This window comes from Rhizophagus irregularis, chromosome 8, assembly GCF_026210795.1.
Source record: "Rhizophagus irregularis chromosome 8, complete sequence".
Taxonomy (NCBI): Eukaryota; Fungi; Glomeromycota; class Glomeromycetes; order Glomerales; family Glomeraceae; genus Rhizophagus; species Rhizophagus irregularis.
Genome location: NC_089436.1, coordinates 602493 through 624305, shown reverse-complemented (window position 1 = coordinate 624305; position 21813 = coordinate 602493). Strand labels below are relative to the sequence as shown.

The 21813-nt window shown below is 26.9% G+C and overlaps 6 protein-coding genes across 6 annotated transcripts; 1 reads left to right on the top strand and 5 right to left on the bottom strand.

Moving 5' to 3' along the window:
• Positions 1-3138: 3138 nt before the first annotated feature.
• OCT59_028038 (uncharacterized protein) lies at positions 3139-3510 on the bottom strand (the record flags this gene model as incomplete). Its single annotated transcript, XM_066147049.1, has 1 exon — positions 3139-3510. One exon carries the CDS (start codon positions 3508-3510, stop codon positions 3139-3141), a length of 372 nt encoding a protein of 123 aa, XP_065993801.1.
• Positions 3511-3600: 90 nt separating this feature from the next.
• On the bottom strand, positions 3601-4332 carry OCT59_028037 (uncharacterized protein; the record flags this gene model as incomplete). The annotated part of the gene is made up of 2 exons (XM_066147048.1): positions 3601-4077; positions 4273-4332. The coding sequence occupies 2 exons, from the start codon at positions 4330-4332 to the stop codon at positions 3601-3603; spliced, it is 537 nt and encodes a 178-aa protein (XP_065993800.1).
• A 651-nt stretch (positions 4333-4983) lies between these two features.
• Positions 4984-5184, top strand: OCT59_028036 (uncharacterized protein; the record flags this gene model as incomplete). Its single annotated transcript, XM_066147047.1, has 1 exon — positions 4984-5184. One exon carries the CDS (start codon positions 4984-4986, stop codon positions 5182-5184), a length of 201 nt encoding a protein of 66 aa, XP_065993799.1.
• Positions 5185-15593: 10409 nt separating this feature from the next.
• On the bottom strand, positions 15594-16048 carry OCT59_028035 (uncharacterized protein; the record flags this gene model as incomplete). The annotated part of the gene is made up of 1 exon (XM_025311631.2): positions 15594-16048. The coding sequence occupies one exon, from the start codon at positions 16046-16048 to the stop codon at positions 15677-15679; it is 372 nt and encodes a 123-aa protein (XP_025169783.1). The 3' UTR covers positions 15594-15676.
• A 319-nt stretch (positions 16049-16367) lies between these two features.
• Positions 16368-18933, bottom strand: OCT59_028034 (uncharacterized protein). The gene is made up of 2 exons (XM_066147046.1): positions 16738-18933; positions 16368-16670 (listed from the first exon to the last, which is right to left on the bottom strand). Exons 1-2 carry the CDS (start codon positions 16802-16804, stop codon positions 16426-16428), a joined length of 312 nt encoding a protein of 103 aa, XP_065993798.1. The 5' UTR covers positions 16805-18933; the 3' UTR covers positions 16368-16425.
• A 343-nt stretch (positions 18934-19276) lies between these two features.
• OCT59_028033 (uncharacterized protein) lies at positions 19277-20422 on the bottom strand (the record flags this gene model as incomplete). The annotated part of the gene is made up of 6 exons (XM_066147045.1): positions 19277-19589; positions 19671-19706; positions 19781-19801; positions 19875-19910; positions 19980-20010; positions 20354-20422. The coding sequence occupies 6 exons, from the start codon at positions 20420-20422 to the stop codon at positions 19564-19566; spliced, it is 219 nt and encodes a 72-aa protein (XP_065993797.1). The 3' UTR covers positions 19277-19563.
• Between the last annotated feature and the right edge of the window lie 1391 nt (positions 20423-21813).

The following is a 21813-nucleotide window of genomic DNA, read 5'->3' as shown; positions in this document are numbered from 1 at the left end:
AGTTTTTCAACCGTTTAAAAAAAATTTCCTTTTTTGGTCTTGTGTAATTGGTTGCACGAATAGGAGTAGGGTTACACAATTTAAATGATTTATTTATATGGTTAATCTAAACATAACGTCTACGTGATTGCAGTGTTTTTTAATATATAGATGATTCTTGATACTGTTATCATCAATCCCTATTGATCTGACTAATCAATAGGACACAGGTTCAGATCATTCAGCTAACGATCATTGCTACGAATATTACTGCGTGTGCAGCCACCAACTGCGTTAAAGATCCCGTACCCTTAGGGAGCTGAAATGATGCCTATCGAATGGTGAGATGGTAGATATGATCATTGGTAGACTGGTATGGCAAGTCCTAGAAATGGTCATTTGACTTCAGATAACCAAGGAATAGTGATTCTGTATTGCAATACCAGTATATATATCCGATATGCCAGATGGTCCTATGGCTCTGTTAAAAGCATCTTGATACCCAATATAGGTCCCTATGGGGATATAATAGTACAGGTGAGAGTACTAACTACCTATGGTGATCTACCAATTTGCGTGAGCCTTAGATACATTACAGTCAGCTCATACCTAGTGTAGTGTACATGGGCGGTGGATTCCAAGGAACTTTGAATAGAAATGAACTAATATTGCACTACGCCTGCCATAAGATGCACAGGTCAAAATGCTAAAAATCAGCAAAAAAAATGGCACAAAAAGCAGTGGCTATTCTTGGCTATTCTTGGCTATTCTTGGCTGTTTTTGGCTATTTGCGAATTAACCTATACTATTTGTAAATAGTTTATATAAATTTGCGAATAGTTTATGCAATTCTAGCTATTTTTTTTGCTTGTTTTTGGTCATTTGACGTGTGGTGGGTACTGGTATGAAAGCAGATTTAGGAGGTCCACGCTATATGTGAGTCCCTAAATCTCATCAGGTAGGACGACTTCTTCAGGCTTCTCCTGAGAGGTTGGGTTTTATCATTAGCTTAGAATTTAGTAGACTATTAGTTTATAACTATTCTTATGTAATGTTATACTCCAGTCATATCTATATCTTAAAAATAAAAATAAAATAAAATAAAAATAAAAATTATCACTGATTTGGTTTGGAATGATAACTAACGTCAGAGATGTTAAATTGAACAATCATGACAAAAAGGCCAAGTAATAAAATGATAAGTGTTTTGATAATATTGTAATGAAATATAAGAGTATCACTAATAATTCTCAGTAGAAAATTAATAATGATGGTAAACAATGTAAGAGTTTTTTAAAGATAGAAATCTATCAAACAAATAATAACAAACACAAAGGTAAAACAAATAAAACACGCAAAAAGTTTACTACAAAGAAAAACTAACAAACAAATCATACAAAACACAATACTTCAGATAACACAATTTAAACTCACTGTTAGATTTACCCAGATGTTAACAGCTTTTATTCAAAAGAAAATATTACTCTATATATGTTTACATTTTCACATAACAGTTTGAACTTATTAATATTATCCTATTATACTAATATGATTAATCAATCAATTGTCCTTTTTTCATTGCAATTATCTGCAAAAACCTTTCTATTACTATTTCGTATAAGTTCTATGTGTCTATATGATTCATCAACTATGTAAAGTTCAAGAAACTTTTCTAGCTAAACTAATAAAGCAATTTTCTATGGCTAAAATAATTAAACTGATACTTATAATTGAATACTTATGAGTCAAAAATAATAATAATACTAAAAGTAGTTAATTAATGTAAATAACTAATAAAACTAAAATATATTATAAAGAAATGTTTCATATTGTAATAAACTCAGCCATAATCATAGGATTTCTGCATACTTCATCATGTGACTTGTTCGATCTTCAACTATTTTTATGCGTAACCCTAACAATAATCTTTGATTAATTCTATCTTGAGCAAAAATTTTGGTAACAATACTAATATATTTTGTCAAATTAATATTTATTAAATTAATCTTATTTAATAATCAATTGCAACTTATTTAACAATAATATAAGCAATTTTAAATAAATTTTTTATTGTAGCTAATGAATTCTGTTATGACAAACTTCGCAGTTAAGAACGAACGTGAAAAAAAATTTATAATAATGATACAACTTATTCCTTTCTGCGTGATAATACTGACGTTAATTTAATTAAATGGCTATTTAAGAATTAACTAATGCGAGCATAAATTACGGTGCAAATAACCCTATAAAAAAAATTCTGGAAAAAACTAAAAAACTCTGATAAATGATCATTTTTCTAGTTATTATTCCGAAGAAACTCAGACACGTGATCATTTTTCTGAAAAATTTTTTATAGGGTAGCTACTTGGTCACGTTATGTTATTATTAATAATGCTGCTTCTATATCCATTAATTTATGCCATGTAAGGATTCTGAGAAAATGTAAATTCCATATTTTAATTGAATTTGGTATGGTACTAAAATATGATTATTATGTCATGAATATAAAAAATCAATCTTGCCGGTTGAATTAAATTTTTACAAATGCGTTATCTGCACTCAAATATATCGTGGATACCTGAAAATCCACGCATCAAGAAGGAATTTCTTTTCTGTATAAAATAAATACAAATAATACAAAATTCGAAAAGTGAAAATACTTACAATTCAGTCCATAAGAAAGAAGTCCAATAAGGCGGTAATTTACGTTAAAAAGTTACAAAATTTTACTTATTTTTTTAAATTTTTTACGCTTAATCGAAATAGTATTCTCAATTTAAGTTTAATTCTATTAAGAGTTGCCTCTTTTTTAATTTTCTAATATAGCAGATAGTATTTTTCCATCAATTCCCTCCCTCTTTGATAGCATCATACATTTCGCTTATTCTTTCTTAATTGTAAAGGCATCTCTGCATTTAAATTTGCAGTTAATTTTGCATATGCTTTTATTATTTTTTAAATACATCTTTGTACAGCATTTATATACAAATTAGCAAATAAAGTATTCTACAAATAATAAGACATATTGGTAGTTAAAATCAAGCTATTTTCATGTCAATGCTTATTTTTATTCTTTTTCTTTTTTTTGTTGATTCTTTTTTCCGCTCATTTTCTATTTATGTTTTAGTTACATCAATATTAATATAGCTTCGGGTGATTTTAATCATATGCATCTATTGATATCAATTCGCGAGTAATCTCATCGACATAACAAAGATTTTTTTGATTAAAAAGATAATTTGTTAAAGCTTCTTTCAGATTTCTTCCTCCGCGTATCATGCTATCATCTATGCGAGACCAAAAATAAATAATATCATGGTCTTCTAGCCAAAAGACTGAATCATCGTATGCAAACACGAGTTTGAAATCAGTAATGCCATACATTTTGGTGAAGAGGTAGATCTCGCCTTTAGTAAAGACATCTTTGTTTGTCTCTTCACGATATTGTTCTTTATCCTTCAATAATCTAATGAGTGATGCAAGATCATTGGTGTTCTGCATGCCATCACCGTTTTGCAATTCCTGCAACATGGTTTCGTTTTTTGTATTTCTGTTATTATTGCAAAAGTTCTGATTGGTAGCTCGGGTATCTGGGACGCTAGATGGAACCATGTATTCACTTCAACACAATTTCCGAACAGCCAGGGCTTTTGATTCTTTACCAAATTCCCATGATTGTCCCGAGGAAAGAGATGGTGATTCTCTAAATCGACTTCCTGTCGAAACTTTACTATTTGTTTTCTGGAACTCCTGTTTTCTACTAGCGACGCTCTGAACGAGACCTTCATGATTTCCTTGTCGTTTGATTTCCACGCCACATTTATTACTGTCGGCCATAGTTGTATCTTCATGTGCATTGGCTCTAAAATCATTATCCACTTCGCTAACTGTTTTAAATGTCGATACAGCCATTCTATCTGATAATCGAATAAAGTCTGCATTGGAGGTTCGCCAATGTTGATTGTATAAAGGAGGGTAAGAACATCCCATGGAGTGGCAATTGGGATCATCACTCCGTCTATTTCCATTCTCAAACAATTCGGTCTCCAACTTAGAATCCAAGGTTCCTTTTTTTTCTCTTCCTTTTTTTTCATTTCTCTGGAATATCATACAAAAATTTAATGTGATATTCTCTTAAAATACGGCATAATTTTTAGGCCATACCTGTAAGGTAGTAGGAACGTTTCGTATAAAATTTCCGATTCTCTGCTCTTTCTCCAAGTAACTCTATAGCTAATACTTATCAGATTTTTTTTTTTAAAAAAAAACTCATCCAGTAAGGAAATGACTTACCTCTTCTTTAATATTTATAGCAACTAGTTGTAACTGTTGTATTGGTTGTGTTTGAGACATGGTTCTGGTGCAACATAATGTAATGCGGAAAATATTATATAAGACATTTATGACATCATTGTGACTCATGGAGGCACGTCTGAAATGTGTGTCAGGTTGAGGACGTAGTGTGGCGCAGTAATTTCAAAAAGATTTAAGTTAAAGATTTTCTTTTCAATGTAAAGCTTTCAAATTTACACATTAAATGTATTTTCATCCGTTTTACAAAATTCACTTATAAATAGAAGGAGGTTTTGGAAGTAGATTTTGACTTTAGTATATAACAACCGATTTTATCGTCTTTGCTGATCATTTTCAAAATTGGATTTGTCGAAAGAACAGTTTTTGTTAAATAACTCGAAAATGGCCTTCTAAACCACCCGTATATGCTCTAAGTAAATTTGCAGAGTGGACAAAAATACATCTAATGCAGGAATTTAAAGGTTTTATTTTAAATAAAAAAAATTGCAATTTAATTTTTTTGGAAAAAATCACTGCGCCACACTGTACTATCAACCTGGCACACATTCCAGACATGCCTTATGGTGAGATGTACGTATTACTAATTTTGAGATAGCCCAATTCCAAAACTGAGTATAACCTGTTGACCGTTTTTATTTTAGCTAATCGAGATTGCCACTTCCAGTAAACGGAAAAGTAAGATAAAAAGCCATGATAGGCTCCACAAATCCAAAAAAAAAGAAATCATCAACACAACAAAAAGGGAAGATCGCTGAAATATCGGTTCAAACAACTTCTGATAACAATTATTTGGATAAACATTTTGCCAAACAATCACGTGACTTGAAATTTTATGATTTTCCAGCTTGTTGGAAAGATAACGTAATATATGAAATGCTTAAACATCAGTAATTCTTAGATTATCTTGGAATCCTTAAAGATCCAGTAATTTATAGAATCCTTAAAAACCTTTAGATGAATTATAAAGATCCTTAAGGATTCTATAAATTACCAGATCCTTAAGGATTCCTAAAAAAAAAGCCTTTAAGGAATTTTCACCATTATGACATTATTTTAAAATCAATATAAAATTCACATTTCTTTTTTTATTATAGGCTTTTAATGATATTTAACAATAAACATAAAAAAAAATCTCTCTGAACTTATATTTGATATATAAAAAGTTAGAAATGTTCACACTTCAGTGCAATAAGGTGGAAACCTTATTTCTTTTTTTGTTTAAAATTATTTAGTTATAGTTGTATGTTTTAATTATAAATTATAGATGACTTGGCATTCTTATACTGGTCAAAATCAATTCTATCAGGTACATATCAGGTACCTATATATCGGTAGCTAATCGGATAAATATTGGATATATTGGGTACCCAATAGCTAAGCTATTAGTCACTGATATTGTATATTGGGCATTGATCTATCTTACACATATCAGACATCCGATATGTAAATTTTAATACATAAGATTTTTATTTTGTACAATATACTGTATTATATATAATCCGTTTCAACTAAAATTTTTTATTTAAATTCATTTTTTAGATAACTTGCTTTTATAAATAATTTTTTAAGAAATTTTAAAAGTCCATTTAAATAATATTAATAGGGATTTTATTTAAGAAACTTTTAGATAGATTTTTGAGAAATTTTTTAAAAGTCTGTTTAAAAAAATTATTTTTTTAATTAAGGAAATCATTTAAAGCATTTTTGATAGAGAATTTTCTAAAGATTTGTTTGGAGAAATTATTTTTGAGAATTTTTTAACTAAAAGGACCATTTGGAATATTTTTTGATAAAGAATTTTCTAAGAGTTTGTTTAGAAAAATTATTTTTTGAGAATTTTTTAACTGAAGGTATTATTTAATAGAGAAATTTCTAAAAGTTCGTTTAAAGAAATTATTTCTTGTATTTTTTATTTAAGGGGATTATTTAGAGCATTTTAGAATTTTCTAAGAATTTGTTTAGAGAGATTGTTTTTGAGAATTTTTTAACTAAAGAAAACATTTAGAACATTTTTAATAGAGAATTTTCTAAGAGTTCATTTGGAAAATGGTTTTTTGAGAATTTTTTAACTAAAAGGATCATTTAGGACATTTTTTGATAGAGAATTTTAAGGGAATCGTTTAGGGCATTTTCAATAGAGAATTTTCTAAGGTTCGTTATTTTTAAGAATTTTTTAACCAAGGAATTGTTTGGAATATTTTTTGATAGAGAATTTTCTAAGAGTTTGTTTGGAAAAATTATTTTTAAAGAATTTTTTAATTAAAAGGATCATTTAGAGCATTTTTTTAATAGAGAAATTTCTAAGAGTTTGTTTAGAAAAATTATTTTTTGAATTTTTTAATTAAGAGAATCATTTAGGGCATTTTTTGAGAGAATTTTCTAAGGATTCGTAATTTGTTTGGAGAGATTATTTTTGAGAATTTTTTAACTAAACATATCCACCGATCTGTAAAATTGGCCTAAATTAAGATTTTTATAAAAATTTAGCTGTATAATAGGATTTACATTATACAAACTTAAATTAAATATGTGTTACATATTTAAACAGTTCAGAATTATCTAAAAATAAAAAAAAATTTTTAATTTATATTTTAAAATAATGATATTAAGCACTTTTTTACTCAATCACTTTTCAATCACTTTTCAGTCACTTTTTCGTTAAGTAAACCAAAAAAGTTTGCAGGTATATATAGCGGTTATTTCTTAAACAGTAAGTAAAAAAAAATATATTAATATTTGTTATTTATAGAAAAAAAATCTTTTTATTTATTTTAACTTTGGTTTTCTTTGCTTTTTTTTTTGTAAAAATATATGTAAAATAAAAGATATAAGAGTTTCAAAAAGTTTTTTCTTTTTTTGTTTAATAAACTAATTTTATACAACTTACTCATTACTTTTTATTATTGTTTTATTAGATTTATTTAATTAAAGTCCTTAAAAAGCAAATAAATTTTTTAAATAAGGTAAAAGAACTCTAAAAACTTTTTGAAAATAATTTTTTTGGTAAGAAATGTAATTTTAAAATATTTTTTATAACAGATTTTATGTGAATTATATAATCGTTAATTTCTCAATGTACATATATGCTAATTGAATAATTTTATATTTATTTGAAAGGTGTGAACTTGCTCTAGCTTAGGAATTAAACAACATTCAAGTTGAATCACTAGATGCGGAGATATTTACGATCAAAGCAAAAAATTGCAAATTAATGCATTGAACACATTTATTTAGCAACCAGTGATTATTTTTGTCTGATTTTGGATTCATTAGATAGATAGGTCTTGTTTTTTTCTTTCAAATGAATATAAATTCATCTGTTTATCTTACATATAGCCCAAGATATTCACAATTTTGTTACAAGAATTGTATTTTCCTTTTATAATTTTAATGTTACTTGTATGTATTAAAAAAAATTAAAATTCAAATAAGGGGCATGCCAGAAATCACGTGATTACCCTACCCACCATATGACTGAATTCTGATTGGCTAAAAAAATACATATAATATATAATATATTATATTAATATATATATATTATAATACAATTAGTTTGCTATCTAATAATCCAATTTACATAAACTTTTTTTTTGTTTTGTAGCCCCATTTATGCTTTATAAAATAAAAAAATCATTGAAATTGGACTACTAGTTGTGAAATAATTGCAAAAAAGCTTATTAATCGATAAATAAATTACTATATATTACATATATATTAGAATACAATTATTTCATTATCCAATAATTCAATTTGCATAAACTTTTTTTTTATTTTGTAGCTCTCTTTATACTCTATAAAACAAAAAATTTCATTGAAATTGGACTTTTAGATGGTGAGATAATTGCAAAAAAAGCTTCTTAATAAATAAATTATATATTATTTACTATAAAAAATATACTATTATCATAAAAGGTATATTGTGATATCTGATTGCAGGATCTGACCCCACCACCCACTAAATCACATAATTTCTGGCATGCCTCTAACTAATTGATTTTGCACATCAGATGATGTAAATCCATCATTGCCACATGACTTTTAACTTTGCATTCATTTGGTAAATCTATTTTGTAGATGTAGTACATAATTCCACAAATTGGTGCTGTTTGGAATATTTTTGATAGAGAATTTTCTAAGAGTTCATTTAGGAAAAATTAATTTTTAAATTTTTTAATTAAGGAAATCATTTAGGGCATTTTTTGATAAAGAATTTTCTAAGGATTTGTTTGGAGAGACTATTTTTGAAAAATTTTTAACCAAGAGATTGTTTGGAACATTTTTTGATAGAGAATTTTCTAAGAGTTTGTTTGAAAAAATTATTTTTTGAGAATTTTTTAACTGAAAGTATTATTTAATAGAAAAATTTCTAAGAGTTTGTTTAGGAAAATTATTTTTTGTATTTTTTAATTAAGGAAATCGCTTAAAGCATTTTTATTTTGAGAATTTTTTAACTAAAAGGATCGTTTGGAATATTTTTTGATAGAAAATTTTTAAGAATTTGTTTGAAAAAATTATTTTTTTAATTTTTTAATTATTTTTTTTTTTTTTAATGATTTATATATGCTTTATTGATATTAAGTTTATATACCATACAAACAAATTATTATGAGCTATATCCACCCAGAAGGATGTAATCATCAAAATACCAATAAAAATAAAAGTAAATAAAATTAGTAATACTGTTTATCACTTTATCTATATAAAAAAAATTTTTTTTTTTTTTCCCATTCCTTTTCCTTTCAGAATTGATGAATTTAAATTCAGAATAATGTTAGTTATGTTGTTATTAGATCTGCTATAACATTGTCAATAATATTTTTTGTCTTCTTATAAGCTTAACTATATCACCAGTTATTACTAATCAGTAAGCACATCTGAACATGAGTTTTTTTCTCCATTCTACTATAATACTTTGATAAAATAAAATTTTCATTCATTGAGTTTTCAGATTGTACTGAATCCAACTCAAATATAATATCATCCAGTACTACAGTTTGATCTTTCTGTGAAATTGGTAAATCATTCTTTTTTGAAGAATGTTTATCCTGTCTTGACTGTTTCTCTTGCTGGTAACAGAATTTTAAATAATGATCCATATATTTAGATTTATTTAATTTGTTTTTTCTTTCAATATTTCTATCCTTTTCCCATGTATTAGTAGCATTACATCTAACGTTACTAGAGAAACTAGGGGGTTTTGGCAAGTTGGCGAAATGCCGAAATAGCAAAACTTTGCCAAAACTATATGAAAGTCTTATTAAAAAGTTGGTGAAACTCTGGAGAAAAGTGAAACCTGATGAAACTTATTATAAATGCCAAAACTGCTGAAACCTTGCCGAAACTATAATAAAACTATAGTAAAATCTTGGAGAAACTAATCGTAGAATTTTGGAGAGGTTTAGGCAGGCAACCTTAATTACATCTTGGCAGTCAGATTAGTTCTTTAAAGTAAATAATAAAAGAATCCAGAAGTGAAGCCAGAAATAAAATGTTCTTTGATTCTGAAAATCCAAATAACTGTTTTGATACTTTAAAAGATTAGTGTTAACTTTAGCTTCCAAGTTCCAAAGCTAGTAAGCAAAAGTCAATAAATTTGTTGTTGTCATTTTGTGATCCTAGTATCTGTTTTAGTTTCTCCCTTATGGCTTTAGGTGTATTTTTTTCCATATTACTCCATTTTTGAATTATATGAATCACATCATCTTGCATTCTGTTTTTAATTATAGGCCATAGATCCTTATTGGCATCACATTCAATAAAATGATATATGTCTTCTTCTTTGTTATCATTATACATAGAATAAACAAAATCTTTGTATATATTTAGTTTTCGCTATATAAGAGTAGTACCTATAGGGAGAAGTTTAGCAAATAGTTTAATAATAAATATTAAATGCTAATGTTTTTTAACTGAAATACAATTAAACCTTTTATATCTATGAATTAAGTTCCAAGTTATGTTCCAGGCAATTGATATTTCATATCTATTGGTTTTTAGCATTGACCATTCTGCTACTATTCTGGTATTCATTAGAGTTTTGATAAATTTTCTTAAGTTGTATTCAATTGGAATCTGCTTAAAAATTGGAAAAAATCTAACTGTCCTATTGCTATAGTTAAACCTGTTGTTAAAGTAACATCTACTGTTACTTGTGTTCTTAGTTAAATCATCTACCATTTCATTCATAACATCTCCACTATATCCCTTAACTTTTACTAATACTAGATCCATCTTTTTTTCTTGTAAAAGAATATCTATCTTGAGTAATATTAAAGAATTAGACTGCTTCAATAATTTTCTGCCTGATTTATTTTATATATATAAAATTTTACTTTATAATAAAGTTGTTAATACTTTTTGTAAAAATAAAGAAAAAAATATTTTTTGCAATTTATAAATATTAAGTTATTTGAATATTTTTTTAAAAAATTTATTATTCTAATTTTTTACAGATTAATTTCCAAATATTTATCGTACTTTTCAAAATTATGCTACCTCCTATAGACTATCAAATAAAAAAAATATTAGATTATAGGACGATTACTGGATAAAAATCGGATAATATTATCCTATAATCGTTCTGTAATCATCCTGCAATCATAATTACTCAATCATCACAACGTATACAGAATTCTGAAAACTGCAATAAAATAATAATAATAATAATATAAATTATATAGAATATAACTAATTTGCACTCAGTGTAAAATCATTTAGATAATATCACCTATTAATTTTTATTATATAAATTTATTTAATGTAGGTGATATTATCTGGTTAATTTTTTTATTAGAAATAGATAACTTGATATTTTTTAACATCTTTAATATTCTTTAATAATTTTTTATATTTTTAATGTTTTTTAATATCCTTTAATATTTTAATATTTTTTTTTTCTTAATAGTCAAAGGAAATATCACATTTAATTTTTTATACAATATTATTATAATAAAATTTTTAATATAATATTGCCTTTAAATATAAAGTATATATATATAATTTAAAATTGACTAAAATTTATTAAACTTTTTTAAATTGCCAATTATTAAATTATAATTCTGAGCAAAATTTCTTAGTACTAATTAATTTTATAATGCCAACTTAAGTTTTATTAATTTTAAAAATTTTAATTAAAAATAATATTATATTTATATATATGAAAATTTCTAATTATCACCACAGTCCACAGGTGATATCACTGATATAAATAAATCATATAATCATGCTGCAATAATTGCAGTATCGCAGTAAATTTTATTTTTTATTAATAAATTAAAATTCTAATAACTATCTAAATACAATATTAATTTCTTTCACTAAAAATCTTACTTTTACAATTATGTAAATCATGACCTAAATTTTCACATCTCTTACATTTTCTTTGTTTCTTATTATTTCCATTATTATTATTTTCTGAAATATGTTATAATTCCAAATTAATAGTTATTTTTTGCTTTTTCACTCAGATATTGATTTGGAGGACGTCCATACCTTCTTGAAGTTACTGGATTAGAACAAATAATATTAGATTCATTATTTCTTTACTATTCTTTTTATAGAGTAATTCTTGCTTTTTTTCATCTATAAACATTTGAAATTTCAATAAATATTTCATTTTATACATTTTTAATTATGAGTTGGAGTAAAGTTTGTAATTGTCATAATTATCTTTACAGAAACTCTTCTTATGATCATCATAATCTGTATTATAATAATGTAAAAAGCAATAAAGTATTAGTGATATATAACAAAGAAATCCATACAATAATCATACCCTAATCCAGGACTTTGCTTACTTACAAGATAGGTCACCCCCAGGCTTAAGGTAAAAATCATATATAAAATTCTTTACAGATCCTACTATAAAAGGAAATTTTATGTTACATTGTTATGATTTTTTTCCTTTTTAGCTAATTAACCAATAGAATTTAAGAAAAAAGTAAGGTAAAAACTATTAATAAAGGGCGAATTTTCTACAGTAATCTTTATTATAAGTAAGCGGGGTTCTCATAATCCACATCCTAATCCTTACCCTAATCTTTACCAGGGGACTCGCTTACTTATAAGATAGGTCACCCCCTCCAGGCCTAAGTAAAAATCATATATAAAATTCTTTGCAGATCCTACTATAAAAGGAAATTTTATGTTACATTGTTATGATTTTTTTCCTTTTTAACTAATTAACCAATAGAATTTAAGAAAAAAGTAAGGTAAAAACTATTAGTAAAAGACTAATTTTCTACAGCGACCTTTATTATAAGTAAGTGGGATCTTTTTTTACCCTAATCAATACCTTAATTCACGTCCTAATCCTTACCTTAATTTTTACCCTAATCCATATCCTAATCCTTATCTTAATCATTACCCTAATCCACACCTTAATCTTTACCCTAATTTTTATTCTAATCCACACTCTAATCCTTATCCTAATTCATACCATAAGTTCTTCATTTAATTTTATGCTTATTTTGCTTTATTGTTAAACTTTTCATTTCATTTGGACTTAAATGATATTCAACTCTTGCTTTTTTATAGAAAAATTCTTCTTGCAAAGCATATCATTTCAGATAACCTTCTAGTTCTTCCCATTTCTGAAACTTTGCACCTAAAATCAACATAATACGAAGTTCATTTTTCTTATCACTAAAAGTGAAATTTTCATTAACATATTCACAACAATCCATTATTAAAATGTGTAATGAAAAAAAAGGAGGTAAGTTGACGAAAAAGAAAAAAAATTAAAAAAGGCAATTCGTGAGAAAAAAAGTTTATTAATAGTTTAATCAAATAATATCATAATAATAATTCACATGATCAGGTAAAATCACCTGTGGTGATGGCTAGTTTTTTTCTTTATATATAATATTTTTTTAGTATATATTTTATTATTTATAGAGTTTTTAAAAATATTTTTATAACTTTTAAATATTAAAAATTTTAATTTAATAAATTTAATCAGTTTAATAAATATTGTCAATTATTTTATAATAAATTGTAAACTGAAAAAAAAAATTTTTATCCTAATTTGTTTTTTTATTTTATTTTATATATTTAATATATATCTTTTATTTTATTAATATAATTTTAGTTATAACAGTTATAGAAAAATACCACATATTTATTAAATAAATGATTTACTTAATTTACTTAATATCAATCACAAAAAGCCTGATCAGGTTAAATTGTTAAAATATAGTAATCTTAACAATTCTGATTAATATACATAAGTTTCAAAAATATATACTTAGATTTAAATAGTCACTAATGTTTAGTATTACATTAATGTTTATTTAAATTTTTTTACATAAACTACCAAATTATATCATCAAATCCTAGTTATTTTATAATATTGATAATAGCTATTAAACCAATACTAAAATATGACTGCATAATTTTCTAGTAGCTAATATATTATTTTTGTAGCAAATTACTGCTATTTGAATTCTTTTACCAATTGAATGCAAATTAGTAAAAAGTAAATTGATACCATTCCAAAATTCTAACAATTTGTCAATAATTGGACTAAGATAATGATTTATTTTGTGTAATTTTAACTTTTCTGGTTCTAGAAGAAGTTCAAATATAGTATGTTTTCTTGTTTAAATATAATTTCACAAAAAAGATTATATATAGCTGTAAGTTAACAAATTAAATGGTTAGAACTAGTCTAAATTAATCATGATCTTAAGATTAGAATTAGTTGTTTTATTTGTAAAAATCAAGTATCCAGATTGTTTAGAAAAAATATAAATATTTTTTATATTTTTTTATTATATTAGATTTGTTATATTAATCCAATTTGATCATTTTTAAAGTAATTTACAAAATCTGAATACTGATATATTGATATTATTTAGGTTTTTAGAGATAGTATTAGAAATAATATTTTAAATTTTTTGGCAAATCTGTTAACAATCAGGATCTTATTTATTAATTTTACTTTATAAGCTTATTTTTTGCTATACTTTAGATAATTTAAAAACTCCATATAAATATATCTGAACTCTATATTTTGATTTTATGTTAAAATTTCTAAAACATTATATATAGTATTATAATCTGAATATACTATATATTTCTTTTTTTATTTAACGATTTTTTAAATTTTTTTTGCTAAGATGATATAGAAAATTTTTCAAATCACCATTTATCAGCATCTAATAAAACCATTTTAAAAAATCCAATAAGTGAATTGATAGCAACATCTGAAAGATGAAATTTCACCTGGTATTTAAATATCCATAAAAGTATCTACAAATCATTGAAGTCAATATTTGTATCAAGATTTTAAGATCTGATTTATAATTATAATTATTAAAATTAGAAACTGTAAATTGTTTGATTGCAATTCATCTTCACTTAAACCACAGTTATCATTTTCAGATACCTTAGAAGTCCTATTATTATCTTTATCAAGGATTTATTACTATCACTTTCTGTTAAAGACCTGTTAGTTAAAGAACTATTATTATCATTATTATCAAGAATCTTATTGGTATGCTTTCATCTTTCTGGTTTCTTTGGCATCAATTCATTATTAGTTAAAAGTGATTTATTATTATCATTATTATCTGATAAATATTCTACCACTCTAATTCTTCTTTTTCCTTTTTTATTGAAAGATTCTACATTATATGATTTATTTCTGGTACTTTTTAGTTGAGAAGAATTCTGAAATCCAGTAGTAATTGTTTGAAATCTGTCAACTTCTTCTGAATGTTCTGGGATTCACTAACTTACTACTACCATAACACAACAAACAATTGCATTCAATAAAATTTCTAGTTTTAGATGCACTTTTGAACAATCTTTATTAATGCAATTTTTCTTTGATCTTGTCATCTTCAATCTGTCAATTTGTAATCAAAATTTTCTCAAAATATACCAATCAGCTTATTCACAATTAATTATTTAAAATATATCAATCAGTTGATTTGCAAGAGAATTTGATTAATTGACTTTGTGATAATTCATTATTAATAATTGTATACATCAAAATTGAATTGTGCAAATATTATTATAATTAGATAAATTGAACTATTTTATTTTAATCAGTTAATAAAAAAGAATAAAGATTGCAACAATTGATACAATTTGCTTTTAAATATGTCAATTGATTTATTTATTAGAGTTTAAAATTTAAATGCACCTGTATTTGAAGATTAAACCTTTCTGTTATAGTAAGTAAAGTTGTAGAGGAGGCAAAAATACATATATAACGTGAGTTTATTTATAAGTGTATAAGGTATAATCTATCAATAGTAAATTAATCCTGAAGATGCACATATTTCCATATTATTAACACCTCATCAATATCGTAATGCTAATATTTTATTATAATAAACGTATTGAAATAAAGCATGCTATGAATTGCACAGTTAATTTAATCATCATTCTCATGCAAAAATGAACTCCGAATTTTGGCAAATGCTGTCAATACACTTCGTCGTCCATTTGGCTCTGCGAGATCGAAACCAGCTCTCAAATCATTATTAGCCGGCCATCTTTGAATCTTAACTGACTGTCGTTGTGGTAGGCCTTTATCAAGCTCCATTAGATACCTTGCAGGAATCTCAGCTTTATAAAAAGTAACGTACGTAGAAATTACACGAACTACCCATAACATCTGATCTGCATATTTCCGTTTGCCAAGGGAACGTATATTCTCACTAACACAAGAACTTCCGCAGAGATTTGCGTTTCCCCAAATCCAGTACTTGGTCCAACATTTTTTACCTTCGATGATGAACGACATAATGGTAAACCTATTACTATGATAGAAATATCGCCAAATGAAAACTACTTTATTCATTTAACCCAAAAAATATAGTTTATTCTTTTTTTTTTGGTTTGGGTCATTTTCAAGTGTTTATCCTGTAAAAAAGATTGTTTGAGTCAACAAAAATAATACCTGTAAAATAGTAAACATCAATAACAGACCTCTACTACAAGGATAGAAAATTATTCGATATTATCGTCTTCCATATTTATTACAAATTCAGAGTCCGATGATACGTAAGGATCATCTTCAATGTATAATTTGCATAGTGGGTGATTGCTAGAGTTTGGAAATTGCAATTTTAGGAATCATTGTATTTATTTATCAAAAACAGAAGTTGAAGAAAGTAGAAGCTACCCGATGCTAAAGGGCAAGTCATTCAGCTCAACGATACGAAGCAGATCATCTACAAGTGTATCTGTAAATTTCTCGGTTGTGCCTGTTAACTGAACACCATTCGTGACAAATTTATGCAATTTCTTAAAGAATGTTCGAACTTCTACATCCGTAAGTCCGGCGACATTTGCAACGCGGAATCTTAAATTTGAAAGCATTTCACCATTGATATTAGGTTGAATATACGTGTCTGGAATGGTAACTGGAAAAATACTTAATTATGAATATTAGTGTCACTGAGAGGATTACTGGTACAATATCACTCATACCTTCAACATCAGGAATAACAGCATTCTCGGCTGGGGCTTCACAAAAGTTCACTCTTAATGCCTCCATATCTTAGAGATGCCGAAGAGGGCAGGTCCTCCATGCCATAACTAAAACTAAAAGTGGAATTAAGCCCAAGGTCACGAATGGCGCTTGCAAGATCCGAAACTTGACTGGCAATACGTTCTTACCGTCGTTTAGGTGCAGAAGAGCTTTCACTTTCACTTTCGAATTTTTTTCGTTTCTGAGAGGCTATTTGTGTGGCCTGTTTCCGTGAAGTTTTTTGTGCAGTCTCTCCCGGAGAACCCTCGCTCTCACTTTCATTTTTTCGTTTCTTTGTGTGATTTTTGCTAGAGAACTCTCACTTGTACTTTCGACATTTTTGTGGTACTTTTTTGGATGACTCTCACTTCCGACATTTTTTTGTTTCTTCTGTTTTTTTTTCTTTTTTCGAAGACATCCCGTAACACAGTGTGACAAAAAATAGAAGCTATCGTGAGAAACGAGAGAAAGTAATCCTTTCATACTCATGATTTCATTGATTTGAAATTATACTAGTTCGCGTTCGCGTTTGTATTACATAAAATGTGTCATCTACGTATCTTGCCTAATACGGAAAAACAATGCCAGCCGTATCTTTGGCCTGAAATGGTGTCTACAACACGCTCTCGCAAAGCCAGAGATAGTATGTCGTACACGTGTAAGAAAGATACATTTGCGCCTTTTACACTACTACTATCAGATTGGCAGAACAGGACCAAAATTCCGAATATGCATCTCTGCAGTCCAACTGTAAGATACTTATGGCTGGAGTTCGTTGAAACGGAAGCCGGGTTTAAGAGGAGTAAAGGACCCTAATGCGTATCTGTTCTGTTGAATTCTGTGTTTATGGCTAGAGTTCGTTGAAATGGAAGCCGGGTATAAAAGGACCCTAAGGCACGCACGAGCAGTTGTATATTCTGGGCGTAGATGTCTATATCTAATAAGATGGTTTGTAGTAAATAGTGTCTCAAAGCTGTGATGATTTCAAAATTTCCTTTTTTCATTGATGTAGCTTTGATTTACATGCTTATCATCTAAACTTATTCCTGTGTACTGATGCCTATATGTTCGCGGAGCAAATACGCGTACAAATTGACTTCAACGAACTCCTTGAAGTTGGAGATCCTTAGAAAAATTGCTCTAATTTGTCTTTGTCTTTTCGCAATTGTTACGCAACATGGTACTGTAAGGTTTCAGAGTGGTTAATTTGCGGAGTTCGCAGTATTTCAAGCAATCTAGAAGAAAAGGTTGATTATTTTTGTCTATAAGAAACGGGTTTCGTATTTCGCTTATTTCATTTCTAATTTTATTATTTTTTTTTTTACAGAATATCGGAGTAGATTATATCATAATAAAGAGATTACGCGGATCCTAGGCCATGTAATGAGAGTCCCTGCGTCATATTATTTCTCTAATATTAATGCTTTGCTATCAGATTTCCGAAATGAACTAAACGACAATTCCCACCCACATATTCCTTCCCTATAGATAATATATTTCCGCAACTATATCTACACTTCATTTCTATAACATTCCCTCTCACATAGACCATATAGAAAATTTTAGCTAAGTTACGCAAGAGAACTTTTCCGGATTTTGGACCAGCTTAGTATCTCTTTTTGATTAGCTTTCATTGCGAGACCTTCTGTATCGCTGGCTCTTTGATATAAGTGAATGATATTTTCCTTACCCGAGGTAAGCGAAATTTCTGGGGGGGTCGAGAGGCAATGCGCATGTGGAGTTATAATCCTGAATAGATGAAGGAGTACCGGATTCATTAAAGTTACGAGAAATTTCTTGAATTAATCCCTGTCCATTTTTTGCACTCACGGGTTTTTCAGAAAAGATATTACCAGAAGTAACTGTATCAGATATTTTTTGTAATGATACTTGATCTTGCCCTGCTTTACTAAGTTTCTTTTCCTTATTTCGTTTCCTAATCTCGTCGCTAATACTTTTCTTATGGACCTCATCCAAGAAACATCCTTCTCCATTTCCTCTGATGTCTTGGTGTCGACATTATTGTGCTGGTCTGTTTGCTTTAGCGAACCTGATATATCAATAGCTGATACCTCCGATATCACTTCCTGATCATTCTGTGGTTGTCCATCCACTACCGCTCAGTGGTACGCTGTCTCAATATTTCAAGCTCTGATGACATGATCTACACTGTTTAAGCTGTTTAAGCACTGACATATTGATCATTTTGCCGATCATTTTCCGATGTTGTTACATTAGAAGAGGTGTCTATTTTTTATATTAATGGAAACTTTTACATAAAAATTCTACAGATCATTTAATCACAAGCTAACATATTCCAAAAATGTGATATATTTTTTTTGCAAAAATCGAAACATTATTGAGAATTTACTGATATAAATAGTGATTTAGCATTATTTATTAAATTTCATATCATTAATTTCGCAGCAATAATTTATTAAATTTCGTAATTTTGTAACGCAATTTAGAAATTCAATGACATTAAATTCAATAAATTTTGTGTATATTAATTTGTGACATTAATTTATTAAATTTATTGTACAACTTATTAATAATTAACCTGTATTATGGAACAGATTACTTTATTATTTTTACAATTTTACTATAGATTATATATAATATAGGAAATATTTATGCAAAGTTTCAAGTTTCGGACATGCGTATTCACCTTCACCCACCAATTTTTATCCGATGACCCCAAATCATCACATATATACTAGGAAACGGAAACCGTTGTAAGTCCAGAGCGAAAGATTTTGTACAAAAATCCAAATATCTTTAAAAATTCAATTTGTACAAAAAATCTGGCATCCTTAAAAAAAATAAAAAATGAAACGTTAGAAACATTTCTTTAAAGTTAAACAAATAAGAAAAGCCCCTCTTCACAATTTACCTTTAAAAGTCCAGCATATACAAAAAACCCGCATTCCTAGATAAAAAAAATAAAAATGAAACGTTATTAAAAATGTTTCTTTAAAGCAAAACAAATAAAAAACAACTTACCAGTCAAGAAATCTAGAAACCCTAGGATAAAAGTAAGAAATGAAACATTAGAAATGTTTCTTTAAAGTCAAACAAATAAGAAAAGCCAAATTACCTTTAAAAATCTGGCGTGTACAAAAATCCCGTGTCTCTAGAAATAATAATAAGTGAAACGTTAGAAACGTTTCTTTAAAGCAAAACAAATAAAAAAACAACTTACCAGTCCAGTATATACAAGAAATCCAGAAACCCTAGAAAAAGAATAAGAAATAAATCAAAAACATTCCTTTGAAGTCAATTAAAAAAAAATATACTCACTAGACGAAACCAAACAAAAAAAGTGATTATCAGGTAATCATGTTTATCATAAACTTATTATGATTATTACACTTGTTTATTTTTGAAGTAGCACGAAATTTCAATGACACAATCTGTGCAGACTAATCAGAAATGACAAACAGACATCGCCACGTGATCCAATATGTCATTAAGGTTCATAAATATATATAGTCCTTCGCTTCGCTCTGGACAATAACATATATACTTTTATTGATGTAATTTTAATATATCTTGTTATATTAAATAATATTTTACCAAGTTATTTGTTATTTTTAATAAATTGAAAGTCTGTTTAAGTACTGTATTCAAAATTAAAAGATTCATGGCAACACGAGGTCAGAGAAAATTTGCCAAGAAAAAATTTTTATTAATACAGTACATGCAAAAAAGAAATACAAAGCTCAGGACTTTGCTACTAGTTTTAGACATAGTGCTTAAAGATGGTCTTATCAGCTCAGGACTTATGGTCTTTTTGGTCTTAAGACCAAAAAGACTGGACCAAAAAGACTGCAAACTCTTATGGCCCTAAATGGTCTTTACAAATAGCAATAAGACCGCCAGTCTTTTTAGGACTGCAGTCTTTAAAAGACTATAAAATATTTTATTATTATCATAATAATTTATTATTATTTATTTTAATTTTATTGTAAAATATTAGTTAGATAGTAATTATTAATTATATTTAATATATGTCTTTATTAATAATTTTAATATATTGATGTACAACTGAATTTGTTATAAACTAACTAATATTGTTCATTTTATATCTAAACCAATAAAGTATACATTCAAAATTTGATTTTTTCTTATTCTGACCATGATTTTAAGCATAAGCATGCTCATGTTGTATCTGGATGCAATCTATTTCATGTTCAAGTTATCTGTTTTCCAGCAACTGAGAAAAACTGCTCACAGGAAACAGATGTTAACATTATGAACAAATAGTCTTTTACCATTTTGGACAATTTTGGGTACTCAATTGCATAAATCCTTTACCATTCCATTGGCATTACTTCATTACTAGAAGAATTAGAATTAAAATAATTATCTAATTCATTTGTACTAATAAATTGCTGCTGATTTTGAATAGGTATAAAAAGATTCTAAAAATAATTTTGTGTTTCTGATGTTATCATGTTATTAAGTTAAAATTGTAAATTTTTTATAATTTTATTTTCAGAATACTGGTAAAAAAATGATCTATTTTACACATATCTTACATATTAAATACTCAAAATGTAAAATATGTGTAAGATATATGTAGGATAGATCATTTTTTTACTAGTGGAAGCAATAGGTATAAATAATTCTTCATAATAATCAGCTATTATAACTTTAATTAGTTGAAGTATACTTTCTTAAGACATATTTTTATAAGTTTTTTTTTGTAATGTAAGTTAAAGAATGCTGGAATATAAAGCAAATTATTAATTTGTTCAAAGTAATTAGGGTGCTATCAGATATTACCTAATATTTTAGGGGGAGGGAGGGTAACTAAAGATCTTAGGTTACATACAATACTATATAAGGAATTATATATATAACATATCTTACCTAGGGAAGAGGGAGTAAGTTCTTATATTAAAGTGATATTAGGTAATATTTGACAGTGCCCTTATATCTAACTGTTTTAAATTTTTATATATTATTTATCTTAATATTATTTTATAATATATTCTTTTAATACTAATTAAAAATTAAAGATAAACTTATAT

What these genes read in the sequence shown, in the direction of transcription:
- OCT59_028034 (XM_066147046.1), bottom strand. Translation starts at nt 16,804, where the DNA reads ATGGAGGCATTAAGAGTGAACTTTTGTGAAGCCCCAGCCGAGAATGCT. An exon ending in TGTTATTCCTGATGTTGAAG is followed by an intron (nt 16,671 to 16,737) that starts GTATGAGTGATA and finishes GTATTTTTCCAG; the next exon opens with TTACCATTCCAGACACGTAT.